Consider the following 26,236-nt stretch of genomic DNA (forward strand, 5'->3'; position numbering starts at 1 on the left):
GTGAAGTGTTGCCTTTTTGAATCATTGCCTTGTTTGTTCCAGTCCATGGCGCCTGTTAATTACAGAAAACAGAAGAAAAAATAATGAAAAAAATGCACACATATATATATTATATATACATTTATTATACTGAGTCTTGCTTTCACCCAGAATGCTTCAGACAGCTGACTACAAGTCTGCCATTTGCACTGAACCTCAACAACAATTCCTCATTAATAATTGCATACTGTAAATGTTATTTCTATTCCTTTCCATTTTATTTCTCTCTTTGGTCCAGTTCCCACACAAGGCTTTAATCTGAAGAGAGATTCCAGGGCTGCCATTGGATTAGAGGCACAATGAGCACATTAACTGAGTAATCCTGGAGAATATCACAATATCCTTTCATATGACTCTGACGAGAGCGGACCATTACGAGAAGACAACAGTGAGGAGCTGTACAAATATAGTCAGATGTCTGTGAGTACTGATTATATATTTACTACTGCAGATTCATTCATGAGGATACATTTTTGTATTTAAAAAAATAGAGAAAAAAAAGAAAGTACTCTCTGTCCCTCTCTACAAACTCTCTCTCTCTCTCTCTCTCTCTATATATATATATATATATATTTATATATATATATATTTATTTATTTAATACTCTTGTTTAAAACATGATTACAGAAGCTTTTTGTTGTTGGAGTTGAGTTGAATGGAATGTGGTGGTTCACAGCTGAAGACTTGTGTCTAATGCAAACCATTTAGTTAATTTGCATGCTATTGTGAATACTTGTCAATTTATTTTAAGCCAAATAAAGCTATAATCACAATCCTAATTTATATAATTTTGGGGCATTTCACACTGTGCTTAACTCTGAGATAACTTTGTTCTAAACCCTGCTTTTAAGCCCGGATTTTGAGATGTGACTCTATCTAAATGTTGATGAGCCTCTTCTGATTACTAGAGTTTTGTTTATCTTATTCCAGCTTTATGAATCTTTAGCACCCATGAATCTTTCATCTCAAAGGCCTCCATTTCTTCTGAAGTTATCGTGGATTTTGGGGCTACTTGTCAAGAAATGATGGTGCTATATTTCAATTGTTTAAAATGCAGCTGGCCCTGCCTAATAGATTGAACAAAACCATGTGTTCCTGCACATCATGTGTTTTCAGATAAATGTACGGGTCACTACAATGGATGCTGAGCTGGAGTTCGCCATTCAGCCCAGTACAACTGGTAAACAACTTTTTGACCAAGTATGTATTTTGTATGGAATTAAGACAAAAGTAATTGAATGCAGCACAATAAACACTGAACAATCAGTGAGATCACCTCATTTGTCCTCTTGAAGGTTGTGAAAACGATTGGACTCCGAGAGATCTGGTACTTTGGACTGCAGTATCAGGACAGCAAGGGCTTCTCCACGTGGCTGAAACTCAATAAGCGGGTTAATCTTCATCATATTTACATGCTTGACCATAAAAAAAAAGAAAAAAAAAAAAGAAAAGATTTTAAGAGAAAAAAAGAAACAACTGAAATTCAAACTTAATAGATAATCAAATGTTATTTTAATCTGTTAACAGAAGTTCTCTGCATTAGTGAATTCATTGTGAAATGCCACTTTCAGCTGAAGAATATTCACCCAGCACCACTTGCTGTATGACCGAGACAATCACAAAACAACAGCAGTCAGCTTGATAAAACGCATTTACCTCATCAAAAATGAGAACAAAAAAAATAGACCTCCACAAGTTTTCATGCTTGTGGTTGCCAGATTTAAAAAAACTAATATCTCCCATAAGAGGTTTTCTCATAAAAAGACAGATTTTCTGCACAGTGTTTTACCAAGTAGCATGATCCTGCAATGCCAACAATTTTTTAATATACTTTTTCAAAGTATTTAGATGATAGAGCCAGAGGGACGATGAGTACATTTAATCATTTAGCAGACACTTTTATCCAAAGCGACTTACAAATGAGAACAATAGAAGCAATCAGAACAACGAGAGAACAACAACAGTATTGCCATGACAAGTCTCAGTCTAGCACAGAACCCGTAGCTATGGTTTTTATTTTCCAAGAATAGGATAGACAAGAAAAGAAAGGTAAGGTAAATGCTAGTATTAGTTGGTCAAGTGCTGGCAAAAAATATGAGTGTTTAGATGTTTTTTGAATATGAGTAAAGACTCAGTCTTCGAATTGAGATTGGGAGGTCATTCCACCAGCTGGGTACAGTTCAGGAGAAGGTCTGTGAGAGCCTCCAGCTATGACGGCGATTGAGACTGGCAGCGGTGCTGGGATAGGATGGCTGGGCAGGAGTTCAGGATGCTCAGGGGGCTCAGGAACGGTGTGAGCTGCCGAAACACACCACAAGGCCATTCCCAACACAGAGAGCACCACTGACAGGGGGACAACCTCCATTGTCATTTCAGGACAGATAGTCAGATCAGGGCAAAAAGATCATTTGTGGCAGGCAGATAGTTCAGGTTAGACAGATAGTTCAGACGAAGGTGGGAGAAGAGGGGACATGTCTGCATATATATTCCAATTAAAATCTACTGAGCTCGGCTCACCCTCAGCCATGGTGCAGTGGGCAGAGCTTCTCTCCATGCTCTCTCTAACCACGGCACTCTCTGCTGTGGTCAGCACTGTAGCTGGCTCTCACAACTGGTCTGATGTCACAGGCTCTGGTTATGGGGCGATCCTCTGCTCTGTTGCTCTTTCTGGCGATGGCTCCTCGTTTGCGGTGGGCTCTGGCTCTCCGTCAGCAATGGGCTCAGGCTCTTGCTTCACTCAGCGGGGTGATGGTGAGCTGGCCTTTGGGTCTGGGTATGTTTTGGATTGTGGGTTGATGCTCCTACTGGATGATGGCCTCCCTTCAACTCAGTCCAGTGGTGTAGGGGGGTTGATGGCATGGTGAAGATTCACCTTGATCCAGACAGAGACAGTGGTGAAAACACTTAAGTCCCTGGCAAACTCAAGCAGGTTTAGTTTAGCATGGGCAATGGAGATGAGTTGGGAGGCATAATAGTCCATAACAAAAAACACAAAACTGACAAAAAAAAAAAAAAATGCATGGGGAAAACACGTCGGGGACATCTCTATATCTAGGTCCGGTCTTATTTCACAGCTACGGTGAGGATAAACTCACAAAGAAGATGAAGATGAATGCAAATAGTCTTTAGTAAATCCACACAAGGGTAAATCCAGGACAGAACAGGCAGGAGACACACATAGGGATGTAGACAGGATTATAAACAGAGAACAGCATGCAACTATTATAGTGGAGCTGATAAGGGTAATTAATGACACACACCTGAAACCAATGACAATAATCAGACGGAGACAGAAACTAGGTCAAACAGAGCACTTGGGGGAGAAAAAAACACAAAACATGTCCATGAGGTGTGACCCACCCTTTGCTGGCATCCTGCCATGCCAGACCATGTACGCATCAGCCTATTCTTGCATTTAGTTAAAAATAAAAGTGGTTTGTGAATGTTGATGCCTTAATAATAAATATTTTGTTTATTATTAATTTTCACGTATTTATATACGTGAGCCTTTATGCTGGGAGGTTGTGGCTAGGCGACACAAAACTTACTTTTTCATGTTAATGTCATGGAAAAAAATTAAAGTAACTAGTAATGTAACTAATTACTTTTGAAATAAATTAACTTGAAAAGTAACTTAATTTTAAAAGGAGTGATCAGTACCTATTGTCTCTTTTAAGTCTCACGTTGGCCTTATGTGGAACTTACGCTCACAAATTCACAGGTCATATTTTTAGTCAGAGGGTTTAGGTAGACTAATACCTGTTTTGCCTGCCACCTACTGCTTGCTTATGACAAAAAGTGTAATTCACTTCGTACATGTCCGTACAACTTGTCCGTACAAATATCAGCGATAGACATAATTTAGAAGGTCTCTGATGACACGCCTACTGCTCCTATCATTCATGAGCCTTCAGTTTAACCTATCCTAGCCGAAGATTTGCAGTAACAAATGCCTCATCAGTTTACTAGTCATAGTGATTTCAGGAGAGTTCAGAACATTTTATTATTAGTCAGGTAAACTTGTATCATACCAATTACGTAATGAAACAATTAGAGGCCAATTTAGAAAAGATATTGCACTTGTGAATCAGATTTTATACACATGGCAACCTTGTTCCTGTACATGGTTTACTGTATAGCTACACTGTAAAAAAAGAAAAGTTGACTTAACTTAAAATTACAAGGTAATTTGCTGCACAGTTTTTTTGAGTTTACTCAACTTTTAAACAAATTCGTTCACTTCACTGAGTAAGGTCACATGTCTCCCAACTCAAGATCTTTTGTTCAGCTGATTGAGTTTTTATAGTTAAAAAAACGTTTATGTAATTTAAACTTTTAATGTCATTTTCACTTGGCTTAATAAAGTACGCTCAGTTGACTAAAAATGTGTTTTTAAACAGCATCACAAGGTTAAAAAAACTACTAAATGCTTGATATTTTGGTCCAGGTTTTATTTAAAACCAGAAGCAAAACATTGGTAACTTTAGCCATACTCATTCTTAAAAAAGTAATTAAATGAGTAGGCAGAAAAACATTGTAAAGTGCTTTCTCATTCAACCGGTCCTAAATACTTTAAATGTTCTATGTTTAACATTTTAAATTGTTAACATAAAACGTTACAAAACAAGCAAGTGCAAGTTAAAGAAGTACGTTGACTATTGGGGGCTTTAGCTTATTCACCGTATCCACCACAGTTAGGGTGAGGCTCCTTTGTCTGTTCGGTGTTGGCGCGCTTCATTGCACATGCGCCAATTTCATGGTGGTTACAGTGCACATGCTCCAACCTCCAACCCAATTGTATGCTTGTTAACTTGAATTTACAAATTGAATTTACAATCAATTCTTTTCACTAGCTATGCCAACATTTTTGCATTTAATTGTCCAGTTAACTAAAATATAATCATTAGTCTAACTTTCTGTGAGTTGGATTTTTTACAGTGTACATGGAAAATAGCCAAGTGTTCCATGCAGAAGACAAGCAAATTTAAAATAGTCACACATGCAACAGTTATCCTAATTTTAAATAAGACACATGATCTAAAATGTATAGCAAAGCACGAGGTGTTTTAGAGAATACACTTAACTAGCCTATGCTTAAATGTAATAGAACAAACAACTATACAGTGTGCTCTATGGGCACAATGTGTTTAACATAATTACATTTTTGAATAAAAATAAAATGTATACCCGGCTTCAGGAAGGTTCATTGTATGGAGCACATGAAATACACTCCACACTATGGGCTGATCTGACTATAGAATCACAAAGTTGTGTTTTGTCACTTCCCTTATATACTCAGACCAGACAAAGAGCAAAGAAATCTTCAAATCAGTCGTAAAAACATAAAAGACCCTTTGGTTTGTTAGGTTCACACCTTACTGGAGATATATAAACATTCCCACAGACCCCTACAGGGAGACACACCCCCTCCTCAGCTGAACACAATTGTAGAAAAGTTTTCAATCTTGAGACCAATTTACCAATCACACAAAGAATTTTAAAATTACGAGTTTACTATCATGAATCCTGAAGATATAGTTAATGTTTTATGTGAGTATAGCAACTTGAGTTCTTGGCAACTTTTAGTGACCTGGACCATGTGCCCAGGGGGGAGGGATGGTTGATGCTCTAAACATGGTTTTTAAGTGGTTTTGCCAAGCTGGTCTTATCTGGGTTTTAGCGTGGTTTTAGCTGGATTAGCATGGAAACATGCTAACAACATGCTAGTAACTTGCTAATCATGCTAATGACATACTAGTCACTTGGTAGTGATGCTAGCAACATGCTAGTCACTTACTAATAATGCTAACAACATGCTAGTGACATGCTAGTAATTTGTTAATCATGCTAGGAACATGCTAGTAACTTGCTAATCATGCTGGAAACATGATAACGGCATGCTAATCACATTCTAATCATGCTGGAAACATGCTAGCCACATGCTAATAACTTGGTAATCATGCTAATGACATGCTATTCACTTGTTAATCATGCTAACAACATGCTAGTGACATGCTAGTCACTTCTTAATCATGCTAAAGACATGCTAGTCACTTGCTAATCATGCCAGAAACATGCTAGTCACTTATTAAACATCCCAGCAACATGCTAGTCACTTGCTAATCATGCTGGAAACATGTTGGTCACATGCTAATCATGTTAACTACATTCTAGTGACATTAGTCACATGCTAATCATGCTAACTAAATTCTAGTGACATGTTAGTCACTTGCTAATCATGCTAACTACATTCTAGTGACATGCTAGTCACTTGCTAATCATGTCTGAAACATGCTAGTGACATAATAGTTACTTGCTAAAAATGTATATTAGAAACTTGATAACAACATGGTGGTGACTTGCTAATCATTCTAATTACATGCTAGTTTACTATTTCTTATATATTTATCTATCTGAAAACCCTCAAACTTTAATCTTTTAAGACAACTTCAAACATTCTGGCTAGGCTTTTTCAAGCTTGTACATTGGACCAATGGGCAAGGTCAGGATTTTTCATTAAAAAACTTGAATTTGCCTGTAGATAGAAACGCCCTTTAATACAACATAAGGAAATTGTGTAGTTTTAATGGTTTCATAATGGATGTTTAATAACCATAACATGCAGTAAGAGCCTTTGTGTAAATAACCTTTTTTTATGCATTAGGATGCGGCTGGCATTCTGAATTTTGGAGCATTCTGCATCTGCATAAGCTGCTGGGTGTTCACAGACAACATGTGTTTTCAAACCCCCCAGCATTTAATTTGAAAAAATATCCAGGAACATGAATTGTTTTTTTTTTTTTTTTTTTTTTTTTTATGTGGATTGCAATCCAAAATATTGGATTCCTAGGTATGGTCAAATCCAGCCAAATGCAACTGTCTCACAGACATAGGCAGTAAACTGCAATGTGGGCATGAGTCTGTAAGTTGTAGTGCATATCTAAAACATGAAATCTGTGTTTTACTAAATGGCTTGTTAGCTCAGCATGCTAAAACAGACCAAGAACAACAGGGGACACTCATGCTGTTCCACTCCTGCAGAAGAAGGAGAATGGACACACAGGAACTCCGTTCCACTTCTTATTTATTTATTTATTTATTTATTATGCCATTCTCTTGCTAACTATCTCATTCATGAGTGCCCACTGCTGGTGGAACTCTTGCAATAGGCTGAAATGGAACTAAGCCCTTTATCACTTGCAATGTGCTATGGATTTGATTAATTTACACTTTTACTTTATGAATTAGTTTGATTCAACATTCTATATGTATAGGCATGCTTGGGCTATTTTAATATACAACAATGAAATAAAAATATTCATATATCATAGAGTTGTTTGGGGTTGGGGTAAATTAAATATGATCTTGTTAGGACATGGTAATAGTGAGTGTTTCTAAAAAAAAAACATCTAGTAAATCAAGCTTAAGTATTTTGGGGGATCTACAGTATTGAGTTCAAATGAACTGTTGGATCCTTAAAACCTGTGGAAAAGCAAAAATGGAAAGCAAGAACAAGAAACAAACTTAATGTGTCATAGATTTTGTATTTCTGTGAATACTGAGTTTTCTTTGCAGCACTTGATTGCTTGAAAAGAACATACTGAAACATCTAATAAATGCATTCATGTTCATATGTTAGGTGACTGCTCAAGATGTCAGAAAGGATAACCCACTGCTGATTAAATTCAGAGCAAAGTTCTACCCTGAGGACGTGGCTGAAGAGCTGATTCAGGAAGCTACGCAGTGTCTCTTCTTCCTCCAGGTGAAAGAGGGGATCTTGAACGATGATATCTACTGTCCACCTGAGACAGCCGTTCTCCTGGCCTCATACGCTGTGCAGATGAAATACGGTGAATACAACAAAGAATATCACGTGCTTGGATATTTGTGCAAAGACAAACTGCTGCCACAAAGGTGCTATTCTATTCTATTGTTTTAACATTAACTAAGATTTAAGTGAATTTTAGTATTGTATTTTGAAAGTTGCCGTTTTTTCATATAAATACCTTCTTGTAGAGTTCTAGAGCAACACAAACTGTCTAAAGAGCAGTGGGAAGAACGAATCCAGGGGTTGCATAAGCAACACAAAGGCCTGCTCAGGTAGAACAATCACAACTTCTGAACCTAAAACTAACTGTTAGCGTGCATGGTCAGTAAAGATTTATCTCCACAAAGAGGATGCTATGATAGAACACTTGAAGATTTCCCAGGATCTGGAGATGTATGGAGTGAACTATTTCAGCATCAAAAACAAAAAAGGATCAGAGTTGCGGTTGGGTGTTGATGCTTTGGGACTCAACATTTATGAACGTTCAGACAAGTACATCTTCATCTATGTTTTATTTGTAACTTTAATGCAACTGATACAACTAATTTGATTTGTTGTAAATTCTTTGCAATGGACTGTGACATGTTAGTATTCCTATTTTTCAACAGCCTGACACCTAAGATCGGATTCCCTTGGAGTGAAATATGGAATATTTCTTTCAACGACAAGAAATTTGTCATTAAGCCTATAGACAAAAAGGTCACCGGTAATTGAAAATCATAACTTTAACCATCAATTTATTGATTTGTTCACAGTCTTTCACCTGCTGAACTACATGTCCTTTGCTCATCCACAGGACTTTGTGTTCTATGCACCTCGTCTGCGCATTAACAAGCGTATCCTGGCTCTGTGCATGGGAAACCATGACCTTTACATGCGACGCCGCAAGCCGGACACCACTGAGGTGCAGCAGATGAAAGCTCAGGCCAGAGAGGAGAAGAATAAGAGACAACAAGAGAGGTGACAACATTAATAACAGATGTATCACACAGAACAGACATAGCATCCCTAAAGCTATTTTTTATGAGGTAAAATAACTTTTGTGCAGACCCACTAATGCAGACTCAATAATTGTGTATCTTTTACGAAAGTGAATCATTAACACAATAGCCCTGTTCTAAAACTTAGTGCGCTACTTAGCTAGACAGCTTTTTAAAGCATTGTGGGAATTCTCCTCAAATCAAGGCTGTTTTCTTAAGTTGGGCAGTAACATTAGGCTGCCTTTTAAAAAACATAGTTTTGGCAAAATTCTAAAGTGGCACTTAATTTTTTCTTCACAGAAATGTAGTCCAAGAATTAAATCAAATTACTTAAAAAATTTAGAGAAATTTTGATTGTATTACTGCACTGCACTGCAAATAAATAAATAAATATTCATAAGATACAGTAATTTGGTATTAATTTAAAAGGTTTTTATTTAATATTATTAAAAACATCTTTAAAACTTCTTTGTACTTCTTTGAATGGTTTGAATGGTTACAAGCACATTTTAGTCTGCCAGAAGCATTCCACAGGGCTGAGCACTTTGTCATTGATGAACGATTCAGAGAAAGTTGGATTGTCTACTCTTCTGTTGGATGCAGTTAGTTACAGTAGCCACAATATCATGAGTATGGCTTCTGTATGGATTTCCTCTAATAGTTCTGTAATGTGGACTGATATGTCTACTTTTTAACTTTTTTGGGGGGCCAGATATTAGCAGTGGTGCATAGATGTTAATGAATAGTTTATTGCACAGAATGTTAGGGATAGGTAAAAAATCATGTTCTCCTGATCCCACCTGTCACAATTATGTTTTGTCCCACTTCCACCCACAAAAGGACCTTAAAGGACCTTTACGTGGACCTTTAAAGCATTTAGATATACTGTTAAAGAATATACATAGAGCATTTTTGCCTTTTGCAATGTCAATCCAATCATTAACAATAACTATTAAATTCCCCTAATAACAAAACAGACATATCTTCAATATTTCGAAATCAATCAATAAATACATAAATATGCAGGCCTACTTAATGTGTCCATGTCATTCACTGATGACTCTGTTTCATTGTGTACCGGCAAATATATTTGCAAAACCTCTTTCCTGCTGGGACGCATAGTACATGGCAAATTCTTGAAAAGTAGTTTTTTGCAGGTGGCAGTTAAGTTTTCCTCTGTGCTTTCCTCATTAAACCCCAACTCATCAACTAGCACTTTTAGAGCATGTCACAGACTGCCTTTTATTATCACACCAATCACGCTTAACTGACACAATTTCTAAATGAGGAATGTTGCTGTTTTGTAGAGCATGCAAATTCCACTTGCTGCTAAATGTCATGCTGTCTCTGTTTCCCTGGGTGTCCACTAGTGGGCTCACATCCCCTTAGGCACTTCACCGTAGGCACTAGAATTCCACTAGCCTTGTCCCTTCATCACAGTAATTGCACTCCTGCTAATTGCACCAGGTGCCTTCACTTAATTGTCATTAGCCTCCCTATATTTACCAGCCCTTTCCTGTTGTCTGTATGGAGTCCATTCCTTTCGTTTCCTGCTGTACCCAGTCTTCTCGTCTCCCGAGTCCTCGCATTCCGAATTTCCAGTTCCTGTTCCCTTCCTGTCCCTTCCTTGTTTGTTCATTTGGATTGTTTCTGGTTTTGACCCTGGCTTGTTGGGATTACGATTTGGATTACCCCTAATAAAGACATACTGCAACTGGATCTCTTTCTCCCTGTGTTTCACTGGGTCACGAACGTTACAGAAGGACTCCATCTTAAAGGATCCAGCGGTATGCCGTTTGATGTTTCCCATTCCCCAGCCCAACCACCCTCCGCCAAGAGGGCAATGATGTGGGTGCCATGGCACAGGTTTTCTGGTCTCTGGCTGAGGGCATGGGATATAATGATGCGGCCCTAAATGACTATTTTAATAGCGGGCTGGATGACCTGGTTCCTCTAAAGGAAATGGCTCAGTTGGACACATTTGGGTTCTGGGAATTCGGGTGCTACTTGCAGCATCGGCTTCCGTGGGATGCCCCAGCCACTCCTGTCTTTTCCGGTGGGATGGCCGCCAGCCCAGCGCCACTGCACAAGAAGTCTGCCAGACCAGCTCCACAGCACAAGATGGTCGTCAGTCCAGCGCCATTGCCCAAGATGGCCGCCAGCCTAGCGCCACAATGCAAGATGGCCACCAGCCCAGCACCACAGCACAAGATGGCCGCCAGCCCAGCGTCATGACGCAAGATGTCCGCCAGCCCAGCGCCACTGCCCGAGATGGCCGCCGGCCCATTGCCTCTGCCCAAGATGGCCGCCAGCTCAGCGCCACTGCCCAAGATGGCCACCGGTCCAGAGTCAAGTCAGGTTCCAGTTGACCCTCCAGAGTCGAGTTAGGTTCCAATTGACCATCCAGAGTCAATTCAGGTTCCAGTTGACCCTCCAGAGTCAATTCAGGTTCCAATTGACCATCCAGAGTGGAGTCAGGTTCCAGTTGACCCTCCAGAGTCGAGTCAGGTGCTCAGTGACCCTCCAGAGTCAGAGTTAGTCACCGTTGACCTTCCAGAGCCAGGGCTAGTCAGCAATGACCCTCCAGAGTCAGGTCTAATCACCATTGACCTTCCAGAGTCAGGGCTAGTCACCGTTGACCTTCCAGAGTCAGGACTAGTCACCGTTGACCTTCCAGAGTCAGGGTTAGTCACCGTTGACACTCCGGAGTCAAGTCAAGTCCCCGATGAAATTCATGGACAAGGGCAAATCACCAATGAAATTAACGGGCAAGGTCCAGTCACCAGTATTCTTCATGAACAAGGTCAAGTCACCGACTATCTTCATGTGCAAAGGCAAGTCACCATTGATCCTCATGAACAAATTCATGTCACCATTGATCTTCATGTGCAAAGGCAAGTCACCATTGATCCTCATGAACAAATTCAAGTCACCATTGATCTTCATAAACAAATGCAAGTCACCAATGATCTTCATGAACAAATGCAAGTCACCAATGATCTTCATGAACAAATGCAAGTGACCAATGATCTTAATGAGCAGAATCAGGCCACCAATAATCTTCATGAGCAGAGTCAAGTCAGCATTGATCTTCTGGAATCCAGTAGAAACACCATGGGATTACCAGAGTCTCTTCACGTCTCTGTGGAACTACCAGAGCCTCTCCTCGGCTCGGCTGATTTACCGGAGTCTCTCCTTGCCTCTGCGGAACTTCCAGAGCCTTGTCACGTCTCGGACGAACTCTCTGAGCGCCCGACTGATCCTGTTGTGGCCACGGAGGCTACCCTTAACTTGTTCATGTTTTCTGTTTCAGACTTGCCTAACCAGACTTGCTCTCTGTTTATTCGACCACACAGATGTGGTGGTCTTCTGCTCCGCCCTGGTGGGCGTCACGTTATGTCCTTCCTGGACTTGTGTTTTGTGGTTGTTTTGTTTTGCTCTTCTGTCTGTTTTTCCATCTATGGACCTGGCCCTCTGTCCCTCCCCCTGATCCCCTGCCGGTCCACCTCCCTCCTGGGTTTCTTGTCTGTGTCTTTCTTTCTGTTTCCCTCTAAGGATCTGGCCCTCCGTCCCTCCCCCTGATCCCCCGCTGGTCCACCTCCCTCCTGGACTCCTTGTTTTTGTGTTGCACTTCTTGTCTCTGTTTCCCCATTTTACCTGGTCCTCTTGTCTCTGTTTCCCCATTTTACCTGGCCCTCCATCCCTCCCCCTGGTCCTCACCTGATCCACCTCCCTCCTGATCTCTTTGTGTCTTTGGTCTCTTCTTGGGTTCGGGTGGAGCATCTGGCAGCTGCTCCGTGGAGGAAAGGGTAATGTCACGCTGTCTAGTCTCTGTTTCCCTGGGTGTCCACTAGTGGGCTCACTTCCCCTTAGGCACTTTACTGTAGGCACTATAATTCCACTAGCCTTGTCCCTTCATCACAGTAATTGCACTCCTGCTAATTGCACCAGGTGCCTTAACTTAATTGTCATTAGCCTCCCTATATTTGCCAGTCCTTTCCTGTTGCCTGTATGGAGTCCTTTCCTTTCGTATCCCAGTATTCTCGTCCTCCGAGATTCTTCGTAAGTCTTCTCGTCCTCTGAGACCCCTCGTTTTCCGAGTTCCCGTTCCATTTCCTTTCCTGTTTCTTCCTTTGTTTGTTTGTTTTTGGACTGCTTTCTGGTTTTGACCCTGGCTTGTTTTCATTACGTTTTGGATTACCCCATAATAAATCATACCTGCAATTGGATCTCTATCTCTCCCTGTGTCTTACTGGATTGCGATCGTTACACTAAACTGTTTAGTAGTGTGTCCAAGCATTGCACACAAGTCACAATGCAATATCAGTGAGAATACAGTAATCTCTGGGTGCTTCGCAGTGGTTTCTTATTCTTACAGACCATGGCAGAACTAAAGCTTTCAATGGCTTAAAAAGTCACCACTGTTTAAAGAGTATTCTTGTTGATGCATTTTTCTTCGTCACACTGTTTAGTATCCAAAGGGATTGCTGCAATGCCATCATACTGTTTCAGAATTTCCATCTTGTCTTCACTGATTACAGTAATAGGCTTACCAAGTTTGACTTGTAGACCAGAATATTTGAATTATGTGACTAGGTTATACACAGCTTTCAGAATCTGGCCATTTTTGGGTGTTTTATCCATCTCAGCAAACAAGAATTGTGAAATACATTGTAGATGTCCTATTACATTTCACAAAGACACCAAGGAAAACAGATGCTTTTGCCATATATGAGATCCCCTTTATTTATTTATTTATTTTTTAATCCATTTTGTTAACACTTACATATGAATCAGTACTAGTTTTATTTTTTGCTGGTCTACTTGCATTTACATGGCTTTAACCAGAAGATGTCCTCAGCATGCTACGTTTTGAGTCCATCCAATCTCTGCAATGTACTTTTCTGTTGTCTACCATTGAGCCCGTTAAATGCATATGGATTTATTAGCTATCAGGGCTCTCAATGCAGTCCCAGTGATCCCAACTGTTCCTTCGTCATTATCACCATATCATTATAGCTTTTTTCATTATAATATTATAGTTATGCCATGTGTTGTCTTAAATGTAGCATGAAGTTAATGACTTTATCTTTATAGTTAATGTTTTTGTTATTTTTCTTGTGAACGGGCCTGTAATCATTTCTATGTAATGTACTGTGTCTTCTGATTTTTGGTCCAGATGTCAGTTTCCAAAGTGTGTTCATACTTTACAATTGTAATGGTCATGTCATCGGCAGCAGCTCTTCATGCTTGTACCATTTCACTTCCTCACAACAAAATTTTCAATCTTGGCAGCTGTCAAAGAGGTATTACAATAGTTTAATAAAACTTTGGCCAAGGACAGTGTCATAAGGTCATAGGTCGACATAAAGAAAGTCAGCACATCTGTATGTAGTTACATCTTTTAGTGCATTTGACACTGCCTCCATTAGAGACAGCCTTGGAACAGTTCTGCAAGGCAAAGGAACTAACTTCAGTGCGGCAAACTGGTTGAATGGTACAGGACATTCAGCCTAATCTAGCCAGTGCTGGGGAAACTCACATCATACCTTGGTCCTTAACAAACCTGAGCCAAGTAGCCACCACACTTTTCACCAACAATAGTCGACAAAGCAGGCATATTTACATATGTCAGGATGCTGGTCATGACACGGACACTTGTCTCCAAAGTCACACTTTATACCTCAGCATCTTGCTCACTGGGGCCAGTGTACCCAGTGCCATTGGGCTATCAATACCACACATCCAGATACAGGCTTCAGTTCAGTAAAAAGCCCCCATGTTACAATATTTTCCCAACAGTCTTGAAAGAAAATGTGGAATGTAGGTCCCTCTTGGCAGAGGTCCCAACTTCCCTTACCCAACTTTCCCGTTGGCTGTCTCTAGCTACTTGTAGTTGTACAAAGTGCATGAATGCAGCATTTATTTTCCTCCATCGGCAGGGAATTTGCATCACAAATTACTTGGACAACTGACTGATATGTGCCCCAACCATAAAGCAGGAGAGGAGCAATACAAAGGAGGAGTGATACAGATTATTTCTAATGTTGAAGTAGAAGTCTCATCCTATACAGAATGGTATTGTATTTTGTCTTGGTTCTGGACTCAAAGACTATGAGAACATGTTTACATCCCAGAGGATTCTGATACTGTGGAGAAGGTATACCATATAATGGAAAAAAATCTGAGAAGTGTGGATGGAGACCTTTTGGTTTGATGGCAGCAACCGCATGGGTAGTCTGCTTAACATGCACCCAGAATGCACATGAAAGCGGTCAGATAATTTTTTCAATGGGTCCTTGTATCTGGGGTAGACAATATGGCAGCCAATATCCTGTCAAGGGGAGTACCCAGACCAGGAGAATGGTGACTGCAGCCAGAGATCATGCAAGCCACCTGGACCCAGTTCAGGAGGTCACAGGTGGAGCTTTTCGCCTCCCAGGAAACTACACTGTGTTCCCTATGGTACTCAGTGGGAGAACACTGGGGTAGATGCCATAGCATATAATTGGCATCTGGGCCTTTATTACACCTTTCCTCCTTTTCCACTTCTGCTAGCAGTACTGGTCAAGATTCGAGAGTCCTGCCCATACAGTAGTTTAAGATTGGCCACACCAGCTGTGGATGACAGATCTGGTTGCGCCGCTCAGGGGGTTCCATCATCCAAATACCTCTTCTTGAAGACCTTGATTCTAGTCTCTGAATGAAATGCCACCTGCTTGACATCACTGAAGAATTATCCACATCAGACTGCATCACTTCCTGTCTCTCTCATTTGGTGGATTGGCACAATTTGACAGTATAATCCGAGGTGAGTTCAATTTGCCATATCAGTCATTCTCTTAGTCTCTTATCACAAATATCATGATCATGAATCATGAAGTCTCTCCGTGCATTAGAACTGCAAGTTTTTGCCTTTATTTTGAGGTCTGTAAGAAACCAATCGAAAGCCTCTTTTTCATGCTGCATTCACATCCTAAAACCATATAATTCATAAATCTCATTCTTCTTAGATTTTTTTATTATTTAATTTGAACTATTTCTTTCAAATTTCTTTCTAGTTTTTTTTTCTTGTCTGCCTCTTCCTCAAAATTAAAGTTACAATACATCACAATGCAATATGTCAGGATCCGCTTTTCCAGTAGCTGCAACATACAACTCAAAATACATTTTGAAAGTCCTCTAATTTGTGTGAACATTTCCACACACTTCAACAATCCCAGTGTCCATGGTGTCCTTCTTACCCCACACCTGGTACATTGCAACAGATTCAACAATAAATATAGCTGCAAGCAGCAATAACGGGGCCAAGCACTACAGAAGCAAGCTTCAGACGAATGGCAGGAATGAGTAATTAAGACAGTTTTAAGATTATTTTAGGCAAAATGGCTTAAAAACAATGAACACAACAACTAGTAATAGGATTTATTGGCTTATCACATGTAACCAATAGGTGGCGCTGTTACCAAATTAGTTTGGAATGGTCAGTGTGAGGTGACGATGACACATACAAAGTTTGGTGCAAATATGTCAAAGCTTTGCAGAGATACAGCCTCAAATGAATGTTGGCATCATTCCAGCAAATTTGTTGATGCGCTAAATGAGAACCGTTTCGTATATCGACATGAAATCCATAACATTTTGCCAGCATGGTCTGAAGATGATCCACGTCCAATTTGGTGAAAATCTGATTAACGGTCTAGGAGGAGTTCGAAAAAGTAGGTTTTCAACATTAATCAAAATGGCGGACAGGAAGTTCAGCCAAATAAGGAAAACTTGATATCTATGTTCTCGGCTTGACCCAAGGAATCTATTAAGATCAGCGTCATGTCAATAGCCAGATCTTTTTAAAAGTTATTAGCCTTTATGTAAATTGAGTTATAACTTTTGACCACTAGGTGGCTCTGTTTCAAAATATTTTGAGTACCTTCAGGGGATGATGTTGTTGGCACATTCTGAGTTGTGGAATATAACACCAATGCATTTGTTTAGTATAGCCTTTTATTTCACAAAACTGTATTGAAGTCAATGGGAATTTCATGTTTTGTTCTATTATAGCGCCACCAAGAGGCTCAGTCCCACCATTTCTTTTATGTGTCATCAGAGTGAGCCCATACATATGCGTGTCAATTTTGGTGAAAATATCTCAATTCACTTCAGAGTTATAGACATTTACATGAAAAAACACGTAAAAATTGACTGACTCTTGACTTTGATTGAATATTACTACCCCTTACTATCAATATTTTTGCATTTGGGCATTGGCGTATAGCTATCGACCTATGTTTCCGAACTTCTGACGGTGGTTTCGTCTCGATCAGACAAGCGGTTTCGAAGATATAGCCAAATGTTTTTTAAGCGCTAAATCACAACGCTACACAAACCGTAAGGCAAAACCTAGCATGTTTGGTATTGTAGGACTCTGTAAGGTTTCAGGAGTCCAATTTGATGAGTCTGGTGAAAATACGTCGACCACACCCAAAGTTATAAGCATTTAAAAATAGAAGATCACCACTAGGTGGCGCTGTTTCAAAACTTCTCATACTCCTTCAGGACATTGTGCTGATGACCCATACCATGTTTCGTAACAATCCGTTGATGTGTTCAGAAAATACAGCATTTTAGCACAAAATTCAAAATGGCCGACAGTCAAAATGGCCGAAATGGTCAAATTGGATATCAGTCGACTCGGCATGTTGCCCTGAATCTAACAAGACCAATGTTATGATTTTTGGACAAACTGTTCAGAAGTTATAAGCAAAAATAGCAGTTTTTCATATCTCCGGATCAGTAGGTGTCGCTGCGCCCAATCACAGCATGTTGCCTCAGGTCATGCTTGTTATGACATGTACCAAGTTTGGTCTGAATAGGATAAGTCGTTGCCGAGATACAGCCTTACGACTGTTTTTGTAAGCACTACATAAAATTTGTTAGAGCGTTTATCGAAAACGGTTTGACGAATCAATTTGATTTGCATAACTTTTGGTCAGCACTGCCTGAGGATGATATGGTTTAATTTTCGTGTGAATCGGACAAACCGTCTAGGACGAGTTCGAAAAAGTAGGTTTTTAAAGAAATTCAAAATGGCGGTCATATTTCTATGACGGAAATGACTTCGTAGGGTGCAATCGAATCGGCATGAGCTCAGAAATCAGAGGAAAAAAGAATTTCGTTGATTGGCCTTAGGGTTAAAAAGTTATTAACAAAATTAAAGTGAAATTTTGGACAGTTGGTGGCGCTAGAGGGATTGACTTAGACACACCAAAATTGGTGTACTTAATGTTGGCACTGTCCTCTATCAGAATGTCAAACCATTACAACTTTCCCGCATTCGGTTCTATGGGCTGCCATAGACGCCCAGTCGGAAGAATAATAATAATAATAATAATAATAAGAACGCCAACAAAAACAAGAGGGTCCTACGCACCTTCGGTGCTTGGCCCCTAATAATATTATTCAACAGAACAACAATAATAAGAAAAGGCTGGTGCTGGCATCTTTATTCCATATGTAACATCCATCATACACAAATTACTACTACTACTCCACTTAGCCAATGCACATAACATTATACAATCCATTACTGCCACCTGCTGGACTACTTAATACCTACTAATTACACATATGTGCCAATACCTATGTTCCTGGAAACCTTCCATGCTTCACCATGGAGGAACAAGGGGTTGTTCTCTGTTTTTTTGATTTTATAAATTTTTTCTAGGCTTGCTTGTGTTTATGGGGTGCAGTTTAACATGTGTTAATGCTTTGTTTAAAATCAGCATCTGCTCCATTGTGTTGTAAACAATGGTGTCATTAAAATCACTTTGTCAGTTTGAGCCAAAATGAGAAGCAGGGGATATTAAGAGGATCGTGCAGAACCTGTGCAAGCATGACTTTTATTGGAAGGCCTATGTTTTTTGTTTGTTGTTGTCTCATACATTTACATACGCTGTTATCTGCAAATGCTACTGCTTAAATTAGCTTTTAATAGAAGCTTTAATACAGTATCGCAACTACATGCGTGTCCATGTTTAACGCTTTTCATAGCTATGTGAAAATAAGTATGTAATTGGAACAGTTCATAGTCGGAGCTGAACTGAATGAGAGAGAGAGAGAGAGAGAGAGAGAGAGACAGAGAGATGCAGAGCGTGTGCAGAGCAGGGGGACATGAGGAACAGTAATAAAGGAGTGCTATTATGCTTTTTCAGTTTTTCAACTTTAGTTAGTCTGTAATGTTGCTGTTTCAGGATAAAAAGATCTGCAAAGTTACAAAGCTCTAAGTCCAACTCAAACAGAGATATTTTGTTTAACATAAATTACTTTTCAAAAATTACAACTAATGAATCGTTTAAATTACAACGCATATTTTCAGGGATTTGTGATATCACAAAGATCAAGAATGGGATGAGACCTGGTTGAGCTGCACTAGAGAAGGCAGCGAGTGTTATCACTATATCAGAGACGCGCTAGAGTCCCAAGACAGACAAACTTAGAGTGGTTACAATCATATTTGTTTAAATTGCGCTCAAATTGATTTGATTTTGACGCAATATTTAAACTGAAGCTCACAGCAGGCGGCTATGATAATAATGGACACTTCCTGAACAGGCGCCGTGTGCTGCCAATCATAACACACACTGGCCCAGCTGACCAATCACAGCACATTTCGTATTTCAGAAGGTGGGCCATCAGTTGATACAGGAAGTATTCGAGATGTTCATGCCAGAATGGGGAGATAGGTGTTGTAATAATGTAAAATATGTGAAAAATAATGTGTTTTTCAAACAACCTAGTATGAGAGTCTGTTCTAGTACACCCCCAAAACAAAATCAAGACTTTGTAAAAGAGTATAATAGGACCTCTTTAAGAACCGCTGCTTTAGAACATGAATCATGTATGAATAGATTTTTACGTGCAACTCTAGTTTTCTCCTCTTCTTCTCTAAAGCAGCACATCATGGCCTCGCTCCCTTTGCTACAAGCAGTTCTCCCAAAGGTAGGTTTTATATGGGTTTGTTACGTCATGAACCTGGGAAGTTACTTGTTCTAGTCCCTACCAGCCGTTAATGTAGGAATTAAACTGACAGAATTGTAAAAGAAGAGATCTCTGTTTGCATGTAACTTTCAACTTCATAACTTAGCAGATATTGTTTATGCTCAAACAGCAACATTACACACTTACTAATGTTAAAAAAGTGAAATCTTAATCAACCACCCCTTTAAGGAAAATAGAGGTGCATTTCCCAATATTATTGTGAGCCAACTATCTTCACAAGTTCCTCTGACCTTCATTGGTAATGATAGAACTTGTGATCGTAGTTGTTTTTGGGAAACACACCCCAGGTCAGCTACTGGTCAGCTATAAAGAGTCAGCAATGGGCCAGATGATGTTAAAACAGGCTGGTCCTCTGGGTGGTCAGGGTGAGTGAGATGGTATATACAGGTAGCAGTGCAGGTGTTACTCCTTCTATGAGAGTGATAGCACATTTCACCAGAGGGATGACGGCATCTTGGGTATTATTCAAATGTGTGCCCTTAGAGGAGATCTATGCAGCAAGAGGCTGGACTTTCACTTACATTTGGGTGGATTTATTGCCTGAATGTGGCTTCTTGTGTCCTACAAACACGATGAGGTCAGAGTCCGTTTTCAGCGGTCTCTTAAATGTTGTCAGGGATTTGGCATTCCGGAAGAGGTGGGGAGATAATTCCACCTGCAAAGAACAGTGAACGAAAATGTATCCAAGAGGTGTAATCTTAGTAGCTGGGTTGACTTGGTTGGGGGCAGATGTGGCGAGAGAGTTGGACTTGTAAACTGAAGGTCACAGGTTCGAGTCTTGGTGCTGGCTGGAGTTGGGGGGGGGGGTGAACAGTGCTCTTTTCAACCCTCAATAACCATGGCTGAAGTGCCCTTGAGCAAGAGCACCAATTTTGAGTATGGGTTACCATACTTGGCATATGTCATGACTTTCACTTTCAAATCCCACTCTCTTTCAGTTCATTAAACAGAGTGGGAATTTCTGCCAAATGTTTCTTTTTGAACCACCGAAGGGGTAACAGGAGTTAAATATACATATCTTATGCTGGTTCCCTGAGTAGAGAACAGTATGCTGTATAAATTGGCAATACTCTTTTGTTACTGCTGTGACTTCCTTTATGTAAATCCAAGGTGATTCTTGGGGCATGGTGGGGTGGTGCTAGTGCCATCAGTGTATGAATTGGTATGATCATGTAAAGGCTTCAGACGTTAAGGTTGTTTCTATAGTGTCAGTAACCAATGCAGTGTCTCATTTCCTACTCAAGAAATCAGGCGGGTACATATGCAACAGAGACATTTTCAATCAAAATCTTCTTCAAAATTAGTATCTGTGTTTGACTGTTTGAAAAAGACAAATCATTAGATTTTGAGCATACTGTTATTTTAGTGGTGACAATATTTTTAATGCATTTTAATTTTAGAGCACTTCTGGCAAATGAGAAAAAAAGAAGAGAAAATGCAGAGAAAGAAACTGAGAAGATTGCAAGAGAGACAATGGAGCACATGGAAAGACTTCGACAAATTGAAGAGCAGACCAAAAAAGCTCAAGAGGGTTGGAACTACAAATGTTTCATTTGTTTATGGGTTTGGTAAAGTGTGTATGTGGCGAGTGGGGCGGGGCCGAGAGGCGTGGGAAACGAGGAGTGAGGCCAGGTGTAGTGATTGGAGATGAGTTACACCTGCGCCCCACCGCCGGTCTTGAGTCCCACGTAGGAGATGGAAGGATATAAAACTGGAGTGACGACCGTGAAGGACGAGAGAGGACCAGGCCTGGGACATTATTTTATGTGTTTGCTTTTATTTGTGTTGTGTTTATTTTTGAATATTAAAATTATGTTTTTGATTGTGCGCCGGTTCCCGCCTCCTTCTTCCCGATGATTAGGGAGTTTTTATCGTTACAGTGGTGCCGAAGCCCGGGAGAAGGAGGGACGCGCTGCTGAAGATCCCTCGCCACTGTGGTGAATCCGCGGTGCCCTCGAGCTGGCGAGGTATGTGCCGCCAGGGACGCTCGAGGCGGTGGGCTGGAGCGAGTTGCCGGGGACGGGCGAGCTCGCTGCTGGCCGCCCACGATATGGAGGGGCGGCTGCCGTCCGTGAGGGAGCGGAGGAGTCGGCGCCGTTCGCCAGGGGGCCGGAGCCTGCTGCCTCCGCGAAGGAATCCGGAGGGGCAGGGAACGGGGGACTCCTGCCGGCTGCCCAAAACCGGAGGAGCCGTCGCCGTCCATTGGGCGGCGGAGGAGTGTCGCGCCGTCCGCCGAGGGCCGTCCAGTGCCACCGCCAGGCACCGCGGAGGAGATCACCCAGCTGGTGGAGGGCCGAGCAGCAGTGCGTCTGGGAACCGGAATTTTTTTTTTTCCTCTCTCCCCTCTCTCGTCCTTGTCGCTCCTCCTCCCATCTCCTTTTCTCTCGCCTCGTCTGTCCTACCCCCAGGTTCCTGCAGGTCCCCGTGAGTGGTCCCCCCCGGAGGGAAGGGGGGGGGGGGAGTAGAGCGCAGTCTCGAGGGTACCCCCCGGCCTGCGAGGGGCGATGGGGTTATGTGGCGAGTGGGGCGGGGCCGAGAGGCGTGGGAACGAGGAGTGAGGCCAGGTGTAGTGATTGGAGATGAGCTGCACCTGCACCCCACCGCTAGTATCGAGTCCCACGTAGGAGATGGAAGGATATAAAACTGGAGTGACGACCGTGAAGGACGAGAGAGGACCAGGCCTGGGACATTATTTTATGTGTTTGCTTTTATTTGTGCGCGTCAGTCGCCGTGAGGGGCTGACGCGCTGTTGTGTTTATTTTTGAATATTAAAATTATGTTTTTGATTGTGCGCCGGTTCCCGCCTCCTTCTTCCCGATGATTAGGGAGTTTTTATCGTTACAGTGTAATTTCCTCTCAACTAAACTTACCAAATAGAATTGGAAAAATACTGGCTGTTCTTGAATAGGTTTCCTAAATACACCTGTCTGCAAATAATCACATAGTCTCTCCACACTCTGAAGCTATTGGTTGAGACATTGTTACTGTGAAGGCCTGGATGATCAAACAGAGACACATTACATATTTCTATCAAATTGTATTTTTCTGATGAGTTTATTTGTTTAACATTATAGTTGTGTTGTCCAGAAATTGAAGAGCAGACCAAGTGGGCATTGGAGCTGGAGCGGGAGAGGAAGTTTGTGCAGGAAGAAGCTGAGCGACTGGAGAAAGACCGTAGGATTGCAGAAGAAGTGAAGTCAGCATTACTTCAGCAATCTGAGAGCCAGATGAAGAACCAGGACAATCTGGTATTAAAGCATAAGTACTTAAAACCTTTTAGAGATACATTATGATCCTACATAGTTCATTTACTCACCTTCACATCATTCCAAACATGCACAATTCTTTCATCTTGAGAAACAAAGAAACAAATAAAATCATTCAGAATGACAAAATTATTTAATCACTCACTATAATGACATTCCAAGCACATATTATAAATTAAGAAGCATGTACACTGTGCTCTTTTCCATGCAATGGGGGTGGATCATGTCCACTCCAATCTTAGTCTTAATGTGCCCATATTGTGCCCATTCAAAAGTGAATTGTTTTATTTAGGAGTCACCTAGATACAGTCACATTATTCAAAAGTTCTAAAAACACCTTATTTTTCTCATAATGTACATTTTTGTAGCACCTCTTTTCTCTTTTTCTCGGCCTGAAACACTCTGTTTTATTTACATGGAATTAACATTTCTATCTAAAGGCAACAGAGTTGGCCGAGCTGACATCCAAGATCACTCTTTTGGAAGATGCCAAAAAGAAGAAAGAGGATGAAGCCAGGAAAAGGCAGAGAAGGGTGAGAGTGTAAATGTACTGTTGCATCTGTTTCATACGGTTAGCCTCGGACAAAGACATTAGCAGTCTCAGTATGAATATCTTGGCAGGTGATTGTGGTTGAGGTAGACCTGGAGAAGACAAAAGAGGAGTTGAAGAGTAATCTTATTGGGGTCCAGATCCAGGCAATGTCCCAGACGGAGAACGACCATGATGAAAATGATGAGAGCAGTGCCGAGGCCAGCGCTGAGCTCACATCCACCGGAACATGACAAGATCGCAGTGAAGAGCAGCGCAGAACAGAAACGGAGAAGAATGAACGTCTGCAGAAGCGCCTACAGGTGAATATGAGACACAGTCATCATGTTTGTAAAAAAAAGAAAAGAGTTTTTAAAACCTTTTTCAAGAGCCTCTTAACACTGCACATTTTGTATGTCTTCCTGATTCAACTGATCAGTTCATAAGTCTCAATTCTCACAATTCTGTCAAATTATTTATTTATATTTACACTGATGGATCAGTCAAACTGCTTTTGTTCATTTCTTGTGGCCCGTAAGTAAAACTAAGGACAATTTATAGAGATTACGAGTGAAGAATAGAGGAGAAAAAGAACTCACTTTAGGAAAATAAATGGTAAAATAATTAGATAAATTACTGGATATTGTTGATTTAATCTGCTGTGAATGCAGTGTTTATTGTTTTGGGAGAGCAGATTATAAAATATAAGATAAAAACCATGATTCTGCAAAATATTTGTAGCATAACCTCATTTTATATTTTGTTAGCCCTATTAGGGTACCGCACATGAATTGCATTTACTCCTTCAGTATACAAGATGCAAATCAAAATTCCACAGAGCAAATAAGAATATCAGTCCCACTGAAATGATGCGTATGATCTGCTCATGTGTTTGCAGGCTCTGAGCTGTGAGCTGGCAGATACTCGTGGTGAAAGCAAGAAAACTGCAAATGATCTGATCCATGCTGAGAACGTGAGGTTAGGGAGGGACAAATTCAATACCTTACGGCAAATCCGACAAGGAAACACCAAACAGCGCATTGATGAATTTGAGTCCATGTGAATTCCCAGTTGGACAGAATGTCTATCTGTTAGTTACCTGCTCCCACTTTATATTAAGTGGCCTTAATTACTGTGTACTTACATTTAAATCAATCATTTGATACAATGCACTTATTGTGTACATGCATGTTTTTACATTGTCCTTATATATATAAAAAAATACATACAACATTTCATCTGTAATTAATTTCTGTCATTACAATTACAATTCCACTGTTGATCCATCTCTTAAACCTCCACATACCACCAAACCTGTCCCTAACCTTACCTGTATCCCACCTCAGCAAATCTGTTTTGCAATACAGTTATGAACACAGGAAGTATATAGTAGTTAAGTCCACCTAATATAAAGTGTGACCAGTTATGTTAATAATCCATTGCAGAGCATTTTGAACCAGAGTTGGTGTCTAAATCAGTGGCAGGTGTACTAGGTGTACTAGGTGAATTAAAAAGCCTAACATGAGGTTAAATCAAGGATAAATGTTGTGAACCTCTTGATTGTAAGACATTAGACTGTACTGAGTTCACATCATAATTAATTATAAAGAAACAAACAGAAGCATCATGTACTCATACCCCTGATATGTAATCTCCAGTGTGACAATAAAGGGACAACTTTCAGCCACATGATCCTGGTGTTCTGGTAAGATTTCCTCAACGTTTGATGTCCTCCAGTCACTGATGGTCACTGAGGCCTTTAAACTACAGTCTGAGTTGTTTTTCGTTTCATGTGACTTGCAGCAAATTTCCAGCTCACTGTACAAGTGCATATGCTCGTGCACTATTGGTTTCAAACTGAAAACAATCCTGTAACACTTCATTTGTTCAGCTCCGCCGGCTCAGTTGTACATGCTTTTGGTTTATATGGGGAGTCCTGTGAGCTCGAGCAGCGATGTGGGTGTAGCTTTTTAAAGCTTGTCCTCAAATCAATATATAGCTCACAATTTGATCAATTCTGTGATGAAAGGGGACACACGCATATCCACTGAATATCCCAATGATAATATCTTAAGGGTTGTGAGGCAGGCCTTGAATGAGAAACAGTAGTAATTTGTGTGATGTTTTTGAGTAATAGAATTGGCACTACTAGCATGACTGATAGTAATAGCACTACTATACTGAACTATTACTGTGGGGAATCTGTACTTGTGTTCTGATAAAACTCAATTACATTTACATGAGAGAGAGAGAGAGAGAGAGAGAGAGAGAGAGAGAGAGAGAGAGAGAGAAAAGATTTTCCAATATGGTCATTCCAGATCTGAATTTCTTCACTGGATCACAGAAGGAGACTGTCACAGTGTCTGGGTTGTTGTTCCCCGGGGTTCCACTAGATGTCCTCCTTCTCACGGTGTCTGTCCCAGATCACTTCCTGTTTCCTTATATGGTCACCTTCCTCCTTGTTAAGTTAATTGATTGTTTCAGAATCAGAATCAGAATCAGAATGAGCTTTATTGCCAGGTATGTTTACACATACGAG

At 40.6% G+C, this 26,236-nt stretch overlaps 1 protein-coding gene across 1 annotated transcript; it reads left to right on the top strand.

The window, feature by feature from the left end:
• The first annotated feature begins 1,047 nt into the window (after window positions 1-1,047).
• msnb (moesin b) lies at window positions 1,048-25,557 on the top strand. The gene is given in 12 exon segments (XM_052574513.1): window positions 1,048-1,239; window positions 1,335-1,430; window positions 7,679-7,953; window positions 8,056-8,129; window positions 8,194-8,359; window positions 8,476-8,566; window positions 8,664-8,827; window positions 21,303-21,433; window positions 22,990-23,150; window positions 23,609-23,701; window positions 23,790-24,020; window positions 24,596-25,557. Coding segments are annotated over 12 exon segments (1,743 nt in total). The 5' UTR covers window positions 1,048-1,143; the 3' UTR covers window positions 24,761-25,557.
• Window positions 25,558-26,236: the final 679 nt, after the last annotated feature.

The sequence above is a fragment of the Carassius gibelio genome, chromosome B14, assembly GCF_023724105.1.
Source record: "Carassius gibelio isolate Cgi1373 ecotype wild population from Czech Republic chromosome B14, carGib1.2-hapl.c, whole genome shotgun sequence".
Lineage (NCBI taxonomy): Eukaryota > Metazoa > Chordata > Actinopteri > Cypriniformes > Cyprinidae > Carassius > Carassius gibelio.